This window comes from Malus sylvestris, chromosome 1, assembly GCF_916048215.2.
Source record: "Malus sylvestris chromosome 1, drMalSylv7.2, whole genome shotgun sequence".
NCBI classification, from domain to species: domain Eukaryota; kingdom Viridiplantae; phylum Streptophyta; class Magnoliopsida; order Rosales; family Rosaceae; genus Malus; species Malus sylvestris.
In genome coordinates this window covers 11,215,525-11,228,032 of record NC_062260.1, presented here as the reverse complement: position 1 = coordinate 11,228,032, position 12,508 = coordinate 11,215,525, and the positions used below count along the sequence as shown (strand labels likewise).

The 12,508-nt window shown below is 41.2% G+C and overlaps 1 protein-coding gene across 1 annotated transcript; it reads left to right on the top strand.

The window, feature by feature from the left end:
* Positions 1 to 7,401: 7,401 nt before the first annotated feature.
* Positions 7,402 to 8,630, top strand: LOC126609953 (uncharacterized). The gene is made up of 3 exons (XM_050277917.1): positions 7,402 to 7,535; positions 7,611 to 8,110; positions 8,184 to 8,630. Coding segments are annotated over exons 1-3 (948 nt in total). The 5' UTR covers positions 7,402 to 7,534.
* The last annotated feature ends 3,878 nt before the right edge of the window (positions 8,631 to 12,508 follow it).

Sequence of the window (12,508 nt, the reverse complement as noted above, 5' to 3'; positions counted from 1 at the left end):
CGGAGAGCGGTGCCTCTTCGGTTTTCGAACAAGCAATCTTGTCAGGGATCTGGCTCTTGAGATTCAGAGAACAGTGCCTCTTCGATTTTTGAGAAAGCAATCCTGTTGGGAGTCTGGCTTTTGAGATTCGGAGAGCTATTCCTCTTCGATTTTTGAGCAAGCAATCTTGTTGGGAGTGTTTTCTTGAATGTGAGTAAAGGTTGGGCATTTTTGCCAGTCTGCCTTGCCACGGAGCACGGAGGTTGAAACACATTGAGACTTTCTAGTTATCAAGCAGTGATGTTGTTCCTTTACTCTTGCGGGTAATAGTGGGGTAGTTGGACCTTCAAAATTTATGTGTCTAAACTTTGTCAGAGATCTTTGGCAAAGTTATCTGTGGTACTCGAGGAGCTGATGTTGAGTGTCAAAAGTGGTGCCTCTTCGAAATCTAGAGAAGGGTGCCTCTTCGAAATCCGGAGAATGGTGTCTCTTTGATTTTTGAACCAACAGCCCTGTTGCCCTTTCTTTTATAAGGGCACCAATTGTGTGTAAGAAGTACATTCAGAGAGTTATTGCTTGTAGGAATTTTCGCCTTACTTCAGAGATTTATTGCACCTCATTTCTCCTTCATCATTTCTGAGAATGTCTGGCCTATCTGACCGTCGTTTTGACTTGAACTTTGGTGAAGAGGCAGCAATGCCTTCTCAAGACAACATATGGCGCCCATCCTTCTTATCTCCTACTAGTCCTCTTACCATTGGGGACTTTGTGATGAAGAATGATATGACCGCTGCGGTGGTGGCCAGAAACTTTCTCACTCCCAAAGATAACAGACTACTTTCCAAACGGTCTGATGAGTTGGCTGTTAAGGATTCTCTGGCTCTCAGTGTTCAGTGTGCAGGTTCTATGTCTAATATGGCCCAACGCCTATTTGCTCGAACCCGCCAAGTTGAATCATTGGCGGCTGAAGTGATAAGTCTCAAACAGGAGATCAGAGGGCTCAAACATGAGAATAAACAGTTGCACAAGCTCGCACATGACTATGCTACAAACATGAAGAGGAAGCTCGACCAGCTACAGGAATCTGATGGTTTGATTTTACTTGATCATCAGAGGTTTGTGGGTTTGTTCCAAAGACATTTATTGCCTTCGTCTTCTGGGGCTATACCGCGTAATGAAGCTCCAAATGATCAACCTTTGGTGCCTCCTCCTTCTGGGGTTCTGCCTAGTACTGAGGCTCCGAATAATCACCTTCTGGTGCCTCCTCTTTCTGGGGCTCTGCCGACTGCTGAGACTTCTCCTGAGCAACCTTTGTGAATGCTCCCTCTTGTTTGTTTATTTTGATTCATGTATATGTACATATTTGTAACTTATCGGAGATATCAATAAACAAGCTTTGCTTCATTTCAACGTATTGTGTTAAATACACCAAGGCCTTCTTCACTAAGTTATTTGAATTTTTCCTTTTGTTGAAACTTGTATGTTAAAGCTTTGTGAGTGAAGCATGTAGGTTGAGGTAGTACTACTTTAATTTCCCGAGTGAGGAAAATTTCTCATTTGGAGACTTGAAAAATCTAAGTCATTGAGTGGTTGTGAGACTTCCGAGTATCAAAGTGCAATAGCATATGGTAGGAGTCCCCCAAGTCTCTGGTCGATGGAGTTGACGAATAAGGCATTTCCTTTCTAAGTGGTAGCCCAAAACTCCTTCTTCATATATATTTGTTATGAAAGTTATTAGGCCCAAAGAAGAGGAGGCCTAGGCAATTTTTTTTTTTTAATTTTTGAATTTTTGAATTTTTGAATTTTTGAATTTTTGAATTTTTGAATTTTTGAATTTCCGAAATATATATATATATATATATATATATATATATATATTTTGTTTTTAAAGCTTTGTAGGTGAAGCTTTAATGTTAAAGCTTTGAGGTTGAAGCTTTGTTGGGCACCACGAATTGATTTAGCTTCATACTATCTTGATCAAGATATTGTGAAGCTTTTGTAGGTGAAGCTTTTGTGTTAAAGTTTTGTAGGTGAAGCTTTTGTGGGTCAAGCTTTTGTAGGCGAAGCTTTTGTGGGTGAAGCTTTTGTGTTGAAGTTTTGTAGGTGAAGCTTTTGTGGGTGAAGTTTTGTGGGTCAAGCTTTTGTGGGTTAAGCTTTTGTAGGTGAAGCTTTTGTGGGTCAAGCTTTTGTGTTGAAATTTTTGTAGGTGAAGCTTTGGAGTTGAAGCTTTTGTTAGGTACCATGAATTGATTTTGCTTCACACTATCTTGATCAAGATAGTGTGAAGCTTTTGAGAATTTGTAGTTGTCCTTCATTGATGAAGCTTTTGTTGGTGAAGCTTTTGTGTTGAAGCTTTGTAGGTGAAGCTTTGGAGTTGAAGCTTTTTTTTTTTGTACCATGAATTGATTTTGCTTCACACTATCTTGATCAAGATAGTGTGAAGCTTTTGAGAATTTGTAGTTGTCCTCCATTGATGAAGCTTTGTTGAATTTCCTTTTTTTTTTTTTTTTTTTTTTTGGGAAACTAGAAATTTGAAAATGTAGGAGAGACAACATATACAAATTTTGCTTCCACACTGTTGAGCAAGAGATTGTGATGCAAGCCACACCTTGTAGTAGTCGAAGTTTTGGATGAACCATATAAATTAAATTTGCTTGGAAGGTTTGAGAATTGTAGTTGCTCTCCATTGATGAAGCTTTTGTTGACACCATAAATTGGTTTTGCTTCACACTGTCTTGATCAAGAGTGTGTGAAGCTTTTGAAAATTGTGGTTGAACTCATTTGATGAAGCTTTTGTTGGCACCAGAAATTGGTTTTGCTTCACACTGTCTTGATCAAGAGTGTGTGAAGCTTTTGAGAATTGTGGTTGCCCTCCATTGATGAAGCTCTTGTTGGCACCATAAATTGGTTTTGCTTCATACTATCTTGATCAAGAGTGTTTGAAGCTTTTGAGAATTGTGGTTGAACTCCTTTGATAAATATTTTGTTGGCACCATAAATTGATTTTGCTTCACACTGTCTTGATCAAGAGTGTGTGAAGCTTTCTATGAGTTGTAGTGTTTGCATTGTTACAGAGGGGAAATGTTTGAAGCAGATGCAAGAGGGCTGAATAGCTTGATCTTTGTATGCCATGCACTGAAGTTGTTGTTGGCTTGCAATAAGACTTTGTTGGTGACTATAACTCTTGTTGGGCATAAGTGCTCTCCTAGTTGAGTTGTCAAACTTGAGGGTTTTTCATTATTTGTGAATGGTAGGAGTTCACATGTACAAGTTCTACCACTCGTCTTCTGGTAGGTGGAATGAATGGTGAGTTTCTTTCATCACTTGGTTGGTGGTAAGAAGGTGAGTTCTTTCTTCCCCTGGTTGGTGGCATGAATGGCAAGTTGTCAAATGATATTAGAGTACGTGTTGTACATTTCATCACCTGGTTGGTGGCATGAAGGAGAGTACATGTTGTACATTTCATCACCTGGTTGATGGCATGAAGATGAGTTCCTTCTTCACCTGGTTGGTGGCATAAGTGGCAAGTTGCCAAATGATATTAGAGTACGGGTTGTACATTTCATCACCTAGTTGGTGGCATGAAGGAGAGTACGGGTTGTACATTTCATCACCTGGTTGGTGGCATGAAGATGAGTTCCTTCTTCACCTAGTTGGTGGCATAAGTGGCAAGTTGCCAAATGATATTAGAGTATGGGTTGTACATTTCATCACCTGGTTGGTGGCATGAAGGAGAGTACGGGTTGTACATTTCATCACCTGGTTGGTAGCATGAAGATGAGTTCATTCTTCATATTTCATCACCTGGTTGGTGAGAATAAGGGCAAGGTGTCTAGGCACATTGTAGCAAGTGTCGAATGACACAAAATATGTTGAACCCTTTCAAAGCATAGTTAGCTTATGTATGAATGTGTTGGAATGTATGATTGAACGAATATACTGTGAAGCTGTTCGTTTCTTTGTATAGTCTTGTTGACATATACTTAGACTTTGTTTCATGTTGGAAGCATTCATGTTGAAGCTTTGAACCCGAGTGTTTTATTGCTAGGAATGTAAGAGGATTAAGATCAAGTTGTCTAAATCACCTCTTTATTGAATTCATGCCAAATAGTCTTCGTTACATAGGATGCCGAACGGCTGAAGCTTAACACTTGTACAATGTGAGTTTACTTGTAATAGTACTTCAAGTGATCAACGTTCCAAGGATGGCCAAGGGTCTTGCCATCGGAGCTTCTAAGCTTGTAGGAGCAGGGCGACTGATGCCAACAGCTTCAAACGGTCCATCCCAGTTTGGACTAAGTGTTCTTTCACTCGGGACTCTGTCGCAGAGTAATATTTTCTTCAATACCCAATCCCCCAAGTCTCCGGTCGAGGAAGTTGACGAATGAGGCACTTCCTTACTAAGTGGTAGCCCAAAACTCCTTCTTCATATATATTTGTTATGAAAGTTATTAGGCCCAAAGAAAATGAGGCCTAGGTAATTTTTTTTATTTTTTTGAATTTTTTTTATTTTATTTTTTCGAATTTTTGATTTTTCGAATTTCCGAAAAAAAAAAATATATATATATTTTAAAGTTTTGTAGGTGAAGCTTTGGTGTTGAAGCTTTATAGGTGAAGCTTTGAGGTTGAAGCTTTGTTGGGCACCATGAATTGATTTTGCTTCACACTATCTTGATCAAGATAGTGTGAAGCTTTTGTAGGTGAAACTTTTGTGTTGAAGCTTTTGTGGGTTAAGCTTTTGTAGGTGAAACTTTTGTGGGTCAAGCTTTTGTGGGTCAAGCTTTTGTGGGTCAAGTTTTTGTGGATCAAGCTTTTATGGGTGAAGCTTTTGGGTTGAAGCTTTTGTAGGTGAAGCTTTGGAGTTGAAGCTTTGTAGGTGAAACTTTGGAGTTGAAGCTTTTGTTAGGTACCATGAATTGATTTTGCTTCACACTATCTTGATCAAGATAGTGTGAAGCTTTTGAGAATTTGTAGTTGTCATCCATTGATGAAACTTTTGTTGGTGAAGCTTTTGTGTTGAAGTTTTTGTGGGTGAAGCTTTTGTGGGTGAAGCTTTTGTGTTGAAGCTTTTGTAGGTGAAGCTTTGGAGTTGAAGCTTTGTAGGTGAAGCTTTTGTTGGGTACCATGAATTGATTTTGCTTCACATTATCTTGATCAAGATAGTGTGAAGCTTTTGAGAATTTGTATTTGTCATCCATTGATGAAGCTTTTGTTGGTGAAACGTTGTAGGTGAAGCTTTGGAGTTGAAGCTTTGGAGGTAAAGCTTTTGAGTTAAAGCTTTTGTTGGGTACCATGAATTGATTTTGCTTCACACTATCTTGATCAAGATAGTGTGAAGCTTTTGAGAATTTGTAGTTGTCTTCCATTGATAAAGCTTTTGTTAGCACCATAAATTAGTTTTGCTTCACACTGTCTTGATCAAGAGTGTGTGAAGCTTTTGAGAGTTGTGGTTGCCTTCCATTGAGTTGCCCTTCATTGATGAAGCTTTTGTTGGCACCATAAATTGGTTTTGCTTCACACTGTCTTGATCAAGAGTGTGTGAAGCTTTTGAGAGTTGTGGTTGAACTCCTTTGATGAAGCTCTTGTTGGCACCATAAATTGGTTTTGCTTCACACTGTCTTGATCAAGAGTGTGTGAAGTTTTTAAGAATTGTGTTTGAACTCCTTTGATGAAGCTTTTGTTGGCACCATAAATTGGTTTTGCTTCACACTGTCTTGATCAAGAATGTGTGAAACTTTTGAGAATTGTGGTTGCTCTCCATTGATGAAGCTCTTGTTGGCACCATAAATTTGTTTTGCTTCACACTGTCTTGATCAAGAGTGTGTGAAGCTTTTGAGAATAGTGGTTGAACTTCTTTGATGAAGCTCTTGTTGGCACCATAAATTGATTTTGCTTCACATTGTCTTGATTAAGAGTTTGTGAAGCTTTTGAGAATTGTCGTTGCCCTCCATTGATGAAGCTTTTGTTGGCATCATAAATTGGTTTTGCTTCACACTGTCTTGATCAAGAGTGTGTGAAGCTTTTGAGAATTGTGGTTGCCCTCCATTGATGAAGCTCTTGTTGGCACCATAAATTGATGAAGCTAATATGTTCACCTCCTCTTTTTTTTTTTTTTTTTTTTTTTTTTTTTGAGGCGGAGAGGGGGTGCTGCAAGTTTGAAATTTGAAAACTCCGTAGCTTGTGTGGAAGTTTGAAGACTTTCCATGTGGGGTTTTCTCATGGTTTGAATGTTGAATTTTGAATTTCTTTGGCCATGTTGAACCCTATAAGAATGAGAAGTTTCCACTTTTTTCATTGTCTTCATTTGCTCATTTTGTAGTGATTTTTGGAGATAGAGTGCTCTTATAGTTGAGAGGTATTCCGGCATTGCTTTGCAACATCTTCAGCTTATTAGTCTTTTCCACTAGATCACATGCTTTCATTCTTGTTGAATTGTTTGAGTGTTCATGTATTTGGTTAAGAACATAATGAACTGATTGAGCTTTTCTCCACGCCCTAGGAACGTCCTTATGTTTCGATCTTTCATGTGGTGATAGAGTTTGTTTCTGTTTGTTGTAGATGTCAGAGTTTGGAAGTCCTAGTGATGGGGGCTCCCCTAACTCTAACTCTAGGTTTGAGCTTGTAATGTTGGAGTTTTCAGGGCCTTTGTTGGAGTCTTGTACAAAAAATTCAAGATTGGGTGATCTTCGCAATTGCCAAGCCTTAGCCAATATTGGTTTTTTCCTCCTTCATGTCAGTGGGTGAGGGGGTTGTTTGTGACGCCATACCCATATATCACTCTGAGTTCATAGCAGACCATTTGGTGCAAAACTTGTTAGATAGCGAATAGTAGCTTGAGGCCCTAAGGCAGTCATGTAGTATCACCCGTAGTGTAGGAATGTGTTTGGTGCATCATGAAGAATTGTCTTCTGAACCACCCAAGGGTCATGTTATGTCCTATACCCAGATATTACTGACTTTAGGGGTGAAGCTGCCTTTGCACCTGTGGTTGCAACGGATGTTGTCTTTCATTGGATTGCGCCTGGGCAACTCTACTCTGGTTTTTGGGATACCTTGATCGGGTTTTATATTATTTGGATGGAATGTGGGTTAGGTGAGCCTTCCTTTCATCAATGGCACTACTGCTATAAGATGCGCCCGATGAAAGCATGCACTGGGTATGCCGAATGTGTATGTCGTAGTGAGAGAGAGCGTATTGTCTTTGGTAAGCAAAAGGCGTACTGCACTTGGAAAAACCGTTGGTGCTTTCTTTATAATGATTGGGAGTATGCTAAAGGTGTCACGCCTGAGCGACGTGTTCATACTCACTTCCAAACTGTAGGTTGTAATGTATCCATTGTTTGCATTATTTGCTATTTGTTATGATTTTCTTTTGCTTCTAACATTTTTTCTTCGTGCAGTGACGCGAGGGACCATCAAGTTGTCTGGACGGGAGCTAGCTGACGTAGAGAAGGTGTTGAGGGTGCCTAAAGAGGATAGACATTTGGGCAAGCTACGACCCTTATTTCGAAAGTACGGTTTCCAGCCCCTAGTGTCAGAGTGCCAGAGACGAGCAAGTAAGTTGTGTCTTTCATTTCGCCCCCTTTTTCTTTTACAAAGTTGCATTCCTTACTTTGATTTTTCTTATTCAGTGGAGAAAGTGGGCAAGAAAGGGGAGACTAACGCCAAGAAAGGGAAATCACCCATGTTAGTTCCCGTAGACGACATTTTGTTTCACAAGGGAGCTCGTAAGCACCGGGTGAGGCCAACCGCTAAACCTAAGTCGCAAAATGAGGTCCTCAAGATTGCTACCTCAAAGAAGGCTGAAGCTGAGGCCATCGGGTGTGCTACTGCCATAGTTGCAGGGGAGGAGAAACGACTGTTGCCTTTTCTTCCTACCATCAATCCTATATTTCCTCCAACCATAGAGTCTATTGACCAAGAAGGTGGGCCTAACTGTAGCCGTAAGAGAAAGTACAAGGAAGAGGTTGACAACATTCATTGGAAGGACTTGAAGGTTGCCATGCAACTAAGTAGTTTTAGGTATGTCAATAATTGCCTGGCAGGACGTCGATCCACTATTGATGAGCTTGGCGAGCCGCTAGATGAGAACGAATCAGATCGTGACCGGATGCTGAGGCTATCTTCTTATGTAAGTGTTACTTTGTCATTTCTTTGCTTTCTCCCCTCTTTTTCCTGGTAGTGACCATTATCTTGTCATGTAGGTTATGACCCAGTACTTTGACAAATTACGAGAAGTCGAGCGATACAAGGCAAAGTTTAAAAAGAATAAGCAGTTTGTGAATGACGCCAGAAAAACGAGCAAAGCTTTGGCTGATGCCATTCGCCTTAAGGATGAAAACTTTGAGAGTTTGAAGAGGCGGAATGGTGAGAACGTGAGGCTCAAGAAACAATTGGAAGCAACTAAGGAACAGTTGGAGACAACCATCCTTGTGGTTTCCAAGGTTAAAGGGGAGTTGGATAGTGCCTTGATTGAGGTTTATGGGCTGAAGAAGAGTATTCCAACTGAGAGGGATGCTGCTGTGCAGGAGTTCTTAGGTTCCCAGGCCTTTCAAGATGCTTTTAGACCTCACTGCATCCGAGCGGCTAATTTTGAGAAAAGGAAATGGATGGCCATCATTGAGCGTTACGACAATGGAAACATTATCTGAAAGTACCGTGATGAGATGGATGAGTACCGATAAAAAGGTAAAACCTTTGTCCTTGCAGTTGATCCTAGTGGTGATAATGACTCTGATAATGAGGCTAGTATCAATGAGCAGTCTTAGGAGAGTGAGGATGGTCCTGGAGATGCTGAGGAAGGTGGTGATGGCGATGGGGTTGAAACGCAGAGTGATATTGTCAGGGGTTCGGCCTCAGATGAGGATGACTCGTAGTGCCATCTTTTTCTGCATGTACTCTGGATGTACGAGTTTGTTGTTTGTGTGGCATGTGCCATGTACTCTGGATGTACTAGTTTGTTGTTTGTGTGGCTTGTGCCATGTACTTTGGATGTACTAGTTTGTTGTTTGTGTGGCATATGCCATGTACTCTAGCTGTACTAGTTTGTTGCTTGTGTGACTTGTGCCATGTACTATGTATGTACTAGTTTGTTGTTTGTGTGGCATGTGCCATGTACTCTGGATGTACTAGTTTGTTGTTAATTACCAAGTATTTGCACTATCATTGATGAATGCCTGGCTATGTTTGAGCAAATCCTTTGTTTAGATATAAGCCATAACTTGGATGTACTAGTTCTGTCCAATACTGTTTGTTTATTTGTATAGTCTTGTTGACATATACTTAGACTTGATTTCCTGTTGGAAGCATTCATGTTGAAGCTTTGAACCCGAGTGTTTCATTGCTAGGAATGTAAGAGGATTAGGACTGAGTTGTCTAAATCACCTCTTTATTGAATTCATGGCAAATAGTCTTCGTTACATAGGATGTCGAATGGCTGAAGCTTAACACTTGTATAATGTGAGTTTACTTGTAATAATACTTCAAGTGATCAACGTTCCATGGATGGCCAAAGGTCTTGCCATTGGAGCTTCTAAGCTTGTAGGAGCTAGGGCGACTGATGCCAACAACTTCAAACGGTCCATCCCAGTTTGAACTAAGTGTTCCTTCACTCAGGACTCTGTCACAAATTAATCTTTTCTTCAATACCCAGTCCCCCATTTTGAAAGAACGAGGTTTGACCCTGGAGTCATAGTAGTTGAAGACGTGCCGCTTGTAGGCGACATTCCTCAAGTGAGCCTGGTTTCTGTGTTCCTCGACTAGATCTAAGTTGAGGGTAAGTTGTTTGTCCTTTTCGCTTTGCACGTAGTTCTGGACTAGGAACGTTGCTTGCTTAAGCTCAACTGGGACAACTGCCTTTGTACCAAAGGCAAGTGAGAATGGGGTTTCTCCTGTTGATGTTCGATACGAAGTGTGGTATGACCAAAGAACTTGGGGTACAAATTCTGGCCAACAACCTTTAGCCTTGTCCAAACTGGTTTTCAAAGTTCGCTTGATTATTTTGTTGATGGCTTCAACTTGTCCATTAGATTGGGGATGAGCTGGGGAGATAAAACATAAGTTGATGTTGAACTTAGAGCAAAACATCCTGAACTTATTGTTGTCGGACTGTCGCCCGTTGTCAGTGACTATCGCATTGGGAATGTCGAATCTGCCAATGATGTTTTTCCATACGAAGTCTTCTATTTTTGCCTCAATAATGGTTGCTAAGGGTTCTACTTCGGCCCACTTTGTGAAGTAATCAACTGTAACAATTGCATAGCAGACCTTGCCCTTCCCTGCAGGCATAGGGCCGATCAAATCAAGTCCTCATTGGGCGAAGGACCAAGGGCTGATTATAGGAGTGAGCGGCTCGGGAGGGGAGTGAGGAATAGTTGCATAACGTTGACACTTATCATATGAGCGGGATATTCTGATGGCATCTTGGTGGAGTGTTGGCCAGTAACATCCTTGACGAAAAGCCTTGTGTGCTAGGGATCGAGATCCAGCATGATCTCCGCAGACTCCTTCATGTATTTCCCGAATGACAGTTTCTGCCTCTGCGGGCGTAAGGCATCTTAGGTATGGTAGGTTAAAACCCCGCTTGTAAAGTTGGTCATTAATGATCAAGTAACGGGTAGCCTTGTATCGAATATGCTAAGCTTGGACTTTGTCATTCGGAAGGGTGCCATGAGCAAGGAATCTATAAATCGGGGTAATCCAACTATCCCGATGTTGTAAGTTGCACACTTCCGCAGCCATAGTGCTTGGTGCTGCCAACAATTCGACCTGAATTTTTCTCCCAATCTTGTCTTCCACCGCTGAGGCGAAGCGAGCCAAAGCATCTGCATGACTGTTTGCCGCTCGAGGAATTTGGGTGATCTGGTAGTGGAAGTGCTTAAGCAACAATTATGTTTGTGCCAGATATGCAGCCATGAAGCTATCCTTAGCGTTAAAGTTGTTGGTGACCTAGTTAACCACCAATTGGGAGTCGCTAAAGATATCAATTCGTTTAACCCTATGGTGTTTGGCCAAACGTAAGCTTGCTATGAGGGCTTCATATTCAGCCTCATTGTTCGACGCCTTGAATTTGAAATGAAGAGTATACTCCATCGCCACTTTGTCAGGGGTCGTAAAGACTAGTCCTCCTCCACAGTCCTGTTGGTTGGACGAGCCATCAACATATAGACTCCATGCTGGCGCTGTTGGTTCTATTTTCTGAGCTTCCGAGGGTAATGAAACCACTTCTTTAGGCGTAGAAACAATGTCAACAGGATATGTGAAGTCGACGATGAAGTCTGTTACTGCTTGGCCATTCTCAACTAGCTTTGGTTGGTAGGAGATGTCAAACTCACCTAATGCTATTGCGTATTTGATCATTAGCCCAGAAATGTTAGGACTTTAGAGTATATGTCGAAGAGGATGATTGGTAAGCACAATGATGGAGTGTGCTTAAAAGTAAGGGCGAAGTTTTCGAGCAAACATGACCAATGCTAGAGCCAATTTCTCAATGTTGGAGTATCGTGTCTCCGCATCTTGTAAGGCCTTGCTAGCGTAGTAAACATGCCATTCGACATTACCATCCTTTCGAATGAGAACAGAACTTACTGCTGAAGTCGATACCGACAGATAGATAATGAGAGTGTCACCAACCTCAGGTTTGGAGAGCAAAAAGGCTTTACTCATATAGTCTTTGAGGTTCTTGAATGGCTCAGCACATTCATCAGTCCATGTAATGTACTTCTTACTTCCTTTAAGTGCTTTGAAGAAAGGAGCACATCTATCTGTGGCCTTAGAGATGAACCTAGTTAAGGCTGCCACCTTGCCAGTAAGGCTCTGGATGTCTTTTGAAGTTATCGGTTCCTTCATGTCGATGATTGCTTTGATATTTTTGGGATTAGCCTCAATGCCTCGTTGGCTTTTCATGAAACCTAAGAATTTTCCAGAGCCTACGCTGAAGGCACATTTGTTGGGGTTCAACCTCATTCGATACCTCTTCAGAATGGTGAAAGTTTCAGATAAGTTGGTGGTGTGTTGGTCAGCATGTTTGCTCTTGACTAGCATATCATCAAAGTAAACTTCCATGCCCTTCTCAATCTGTTTGGCGAACATTGAATTGATGAGTCTCTGATAAGTCGCTCCTGCATTCTTTAGGCCGAAGGGCATGACTTTATAGCAATATAGTCCCCTGTCAGTAGTGAAGGCTGTGTGTTCTTGGTCTGGAGGGTTCATGAGGATTTGGTTGTATCCTTAGTAAGCATCCATGAAGCTCAGGAGTTCACACCCTGCTATAGAGTCTATAAGTCTGTCTATGAGAGGAAGAGGAAAGCTATCATTCGGGCATTCTTTGTTTAGGTCGGTGTAATCGACACACATTCTCCACAAGACCTTTTGGAGCAGGAGACTTTCCTTGGTTGGATTCTTCTTAACAAGGACAACATTTGCTACCCACGTTGGATAATTGACTTCGCGGACGAAACCTATGCCTTTGAGTTTTTCAACTTCTGCCTTCATTGCCTTGTACCGTTCAACGTCATAAGATCTTCGCTTC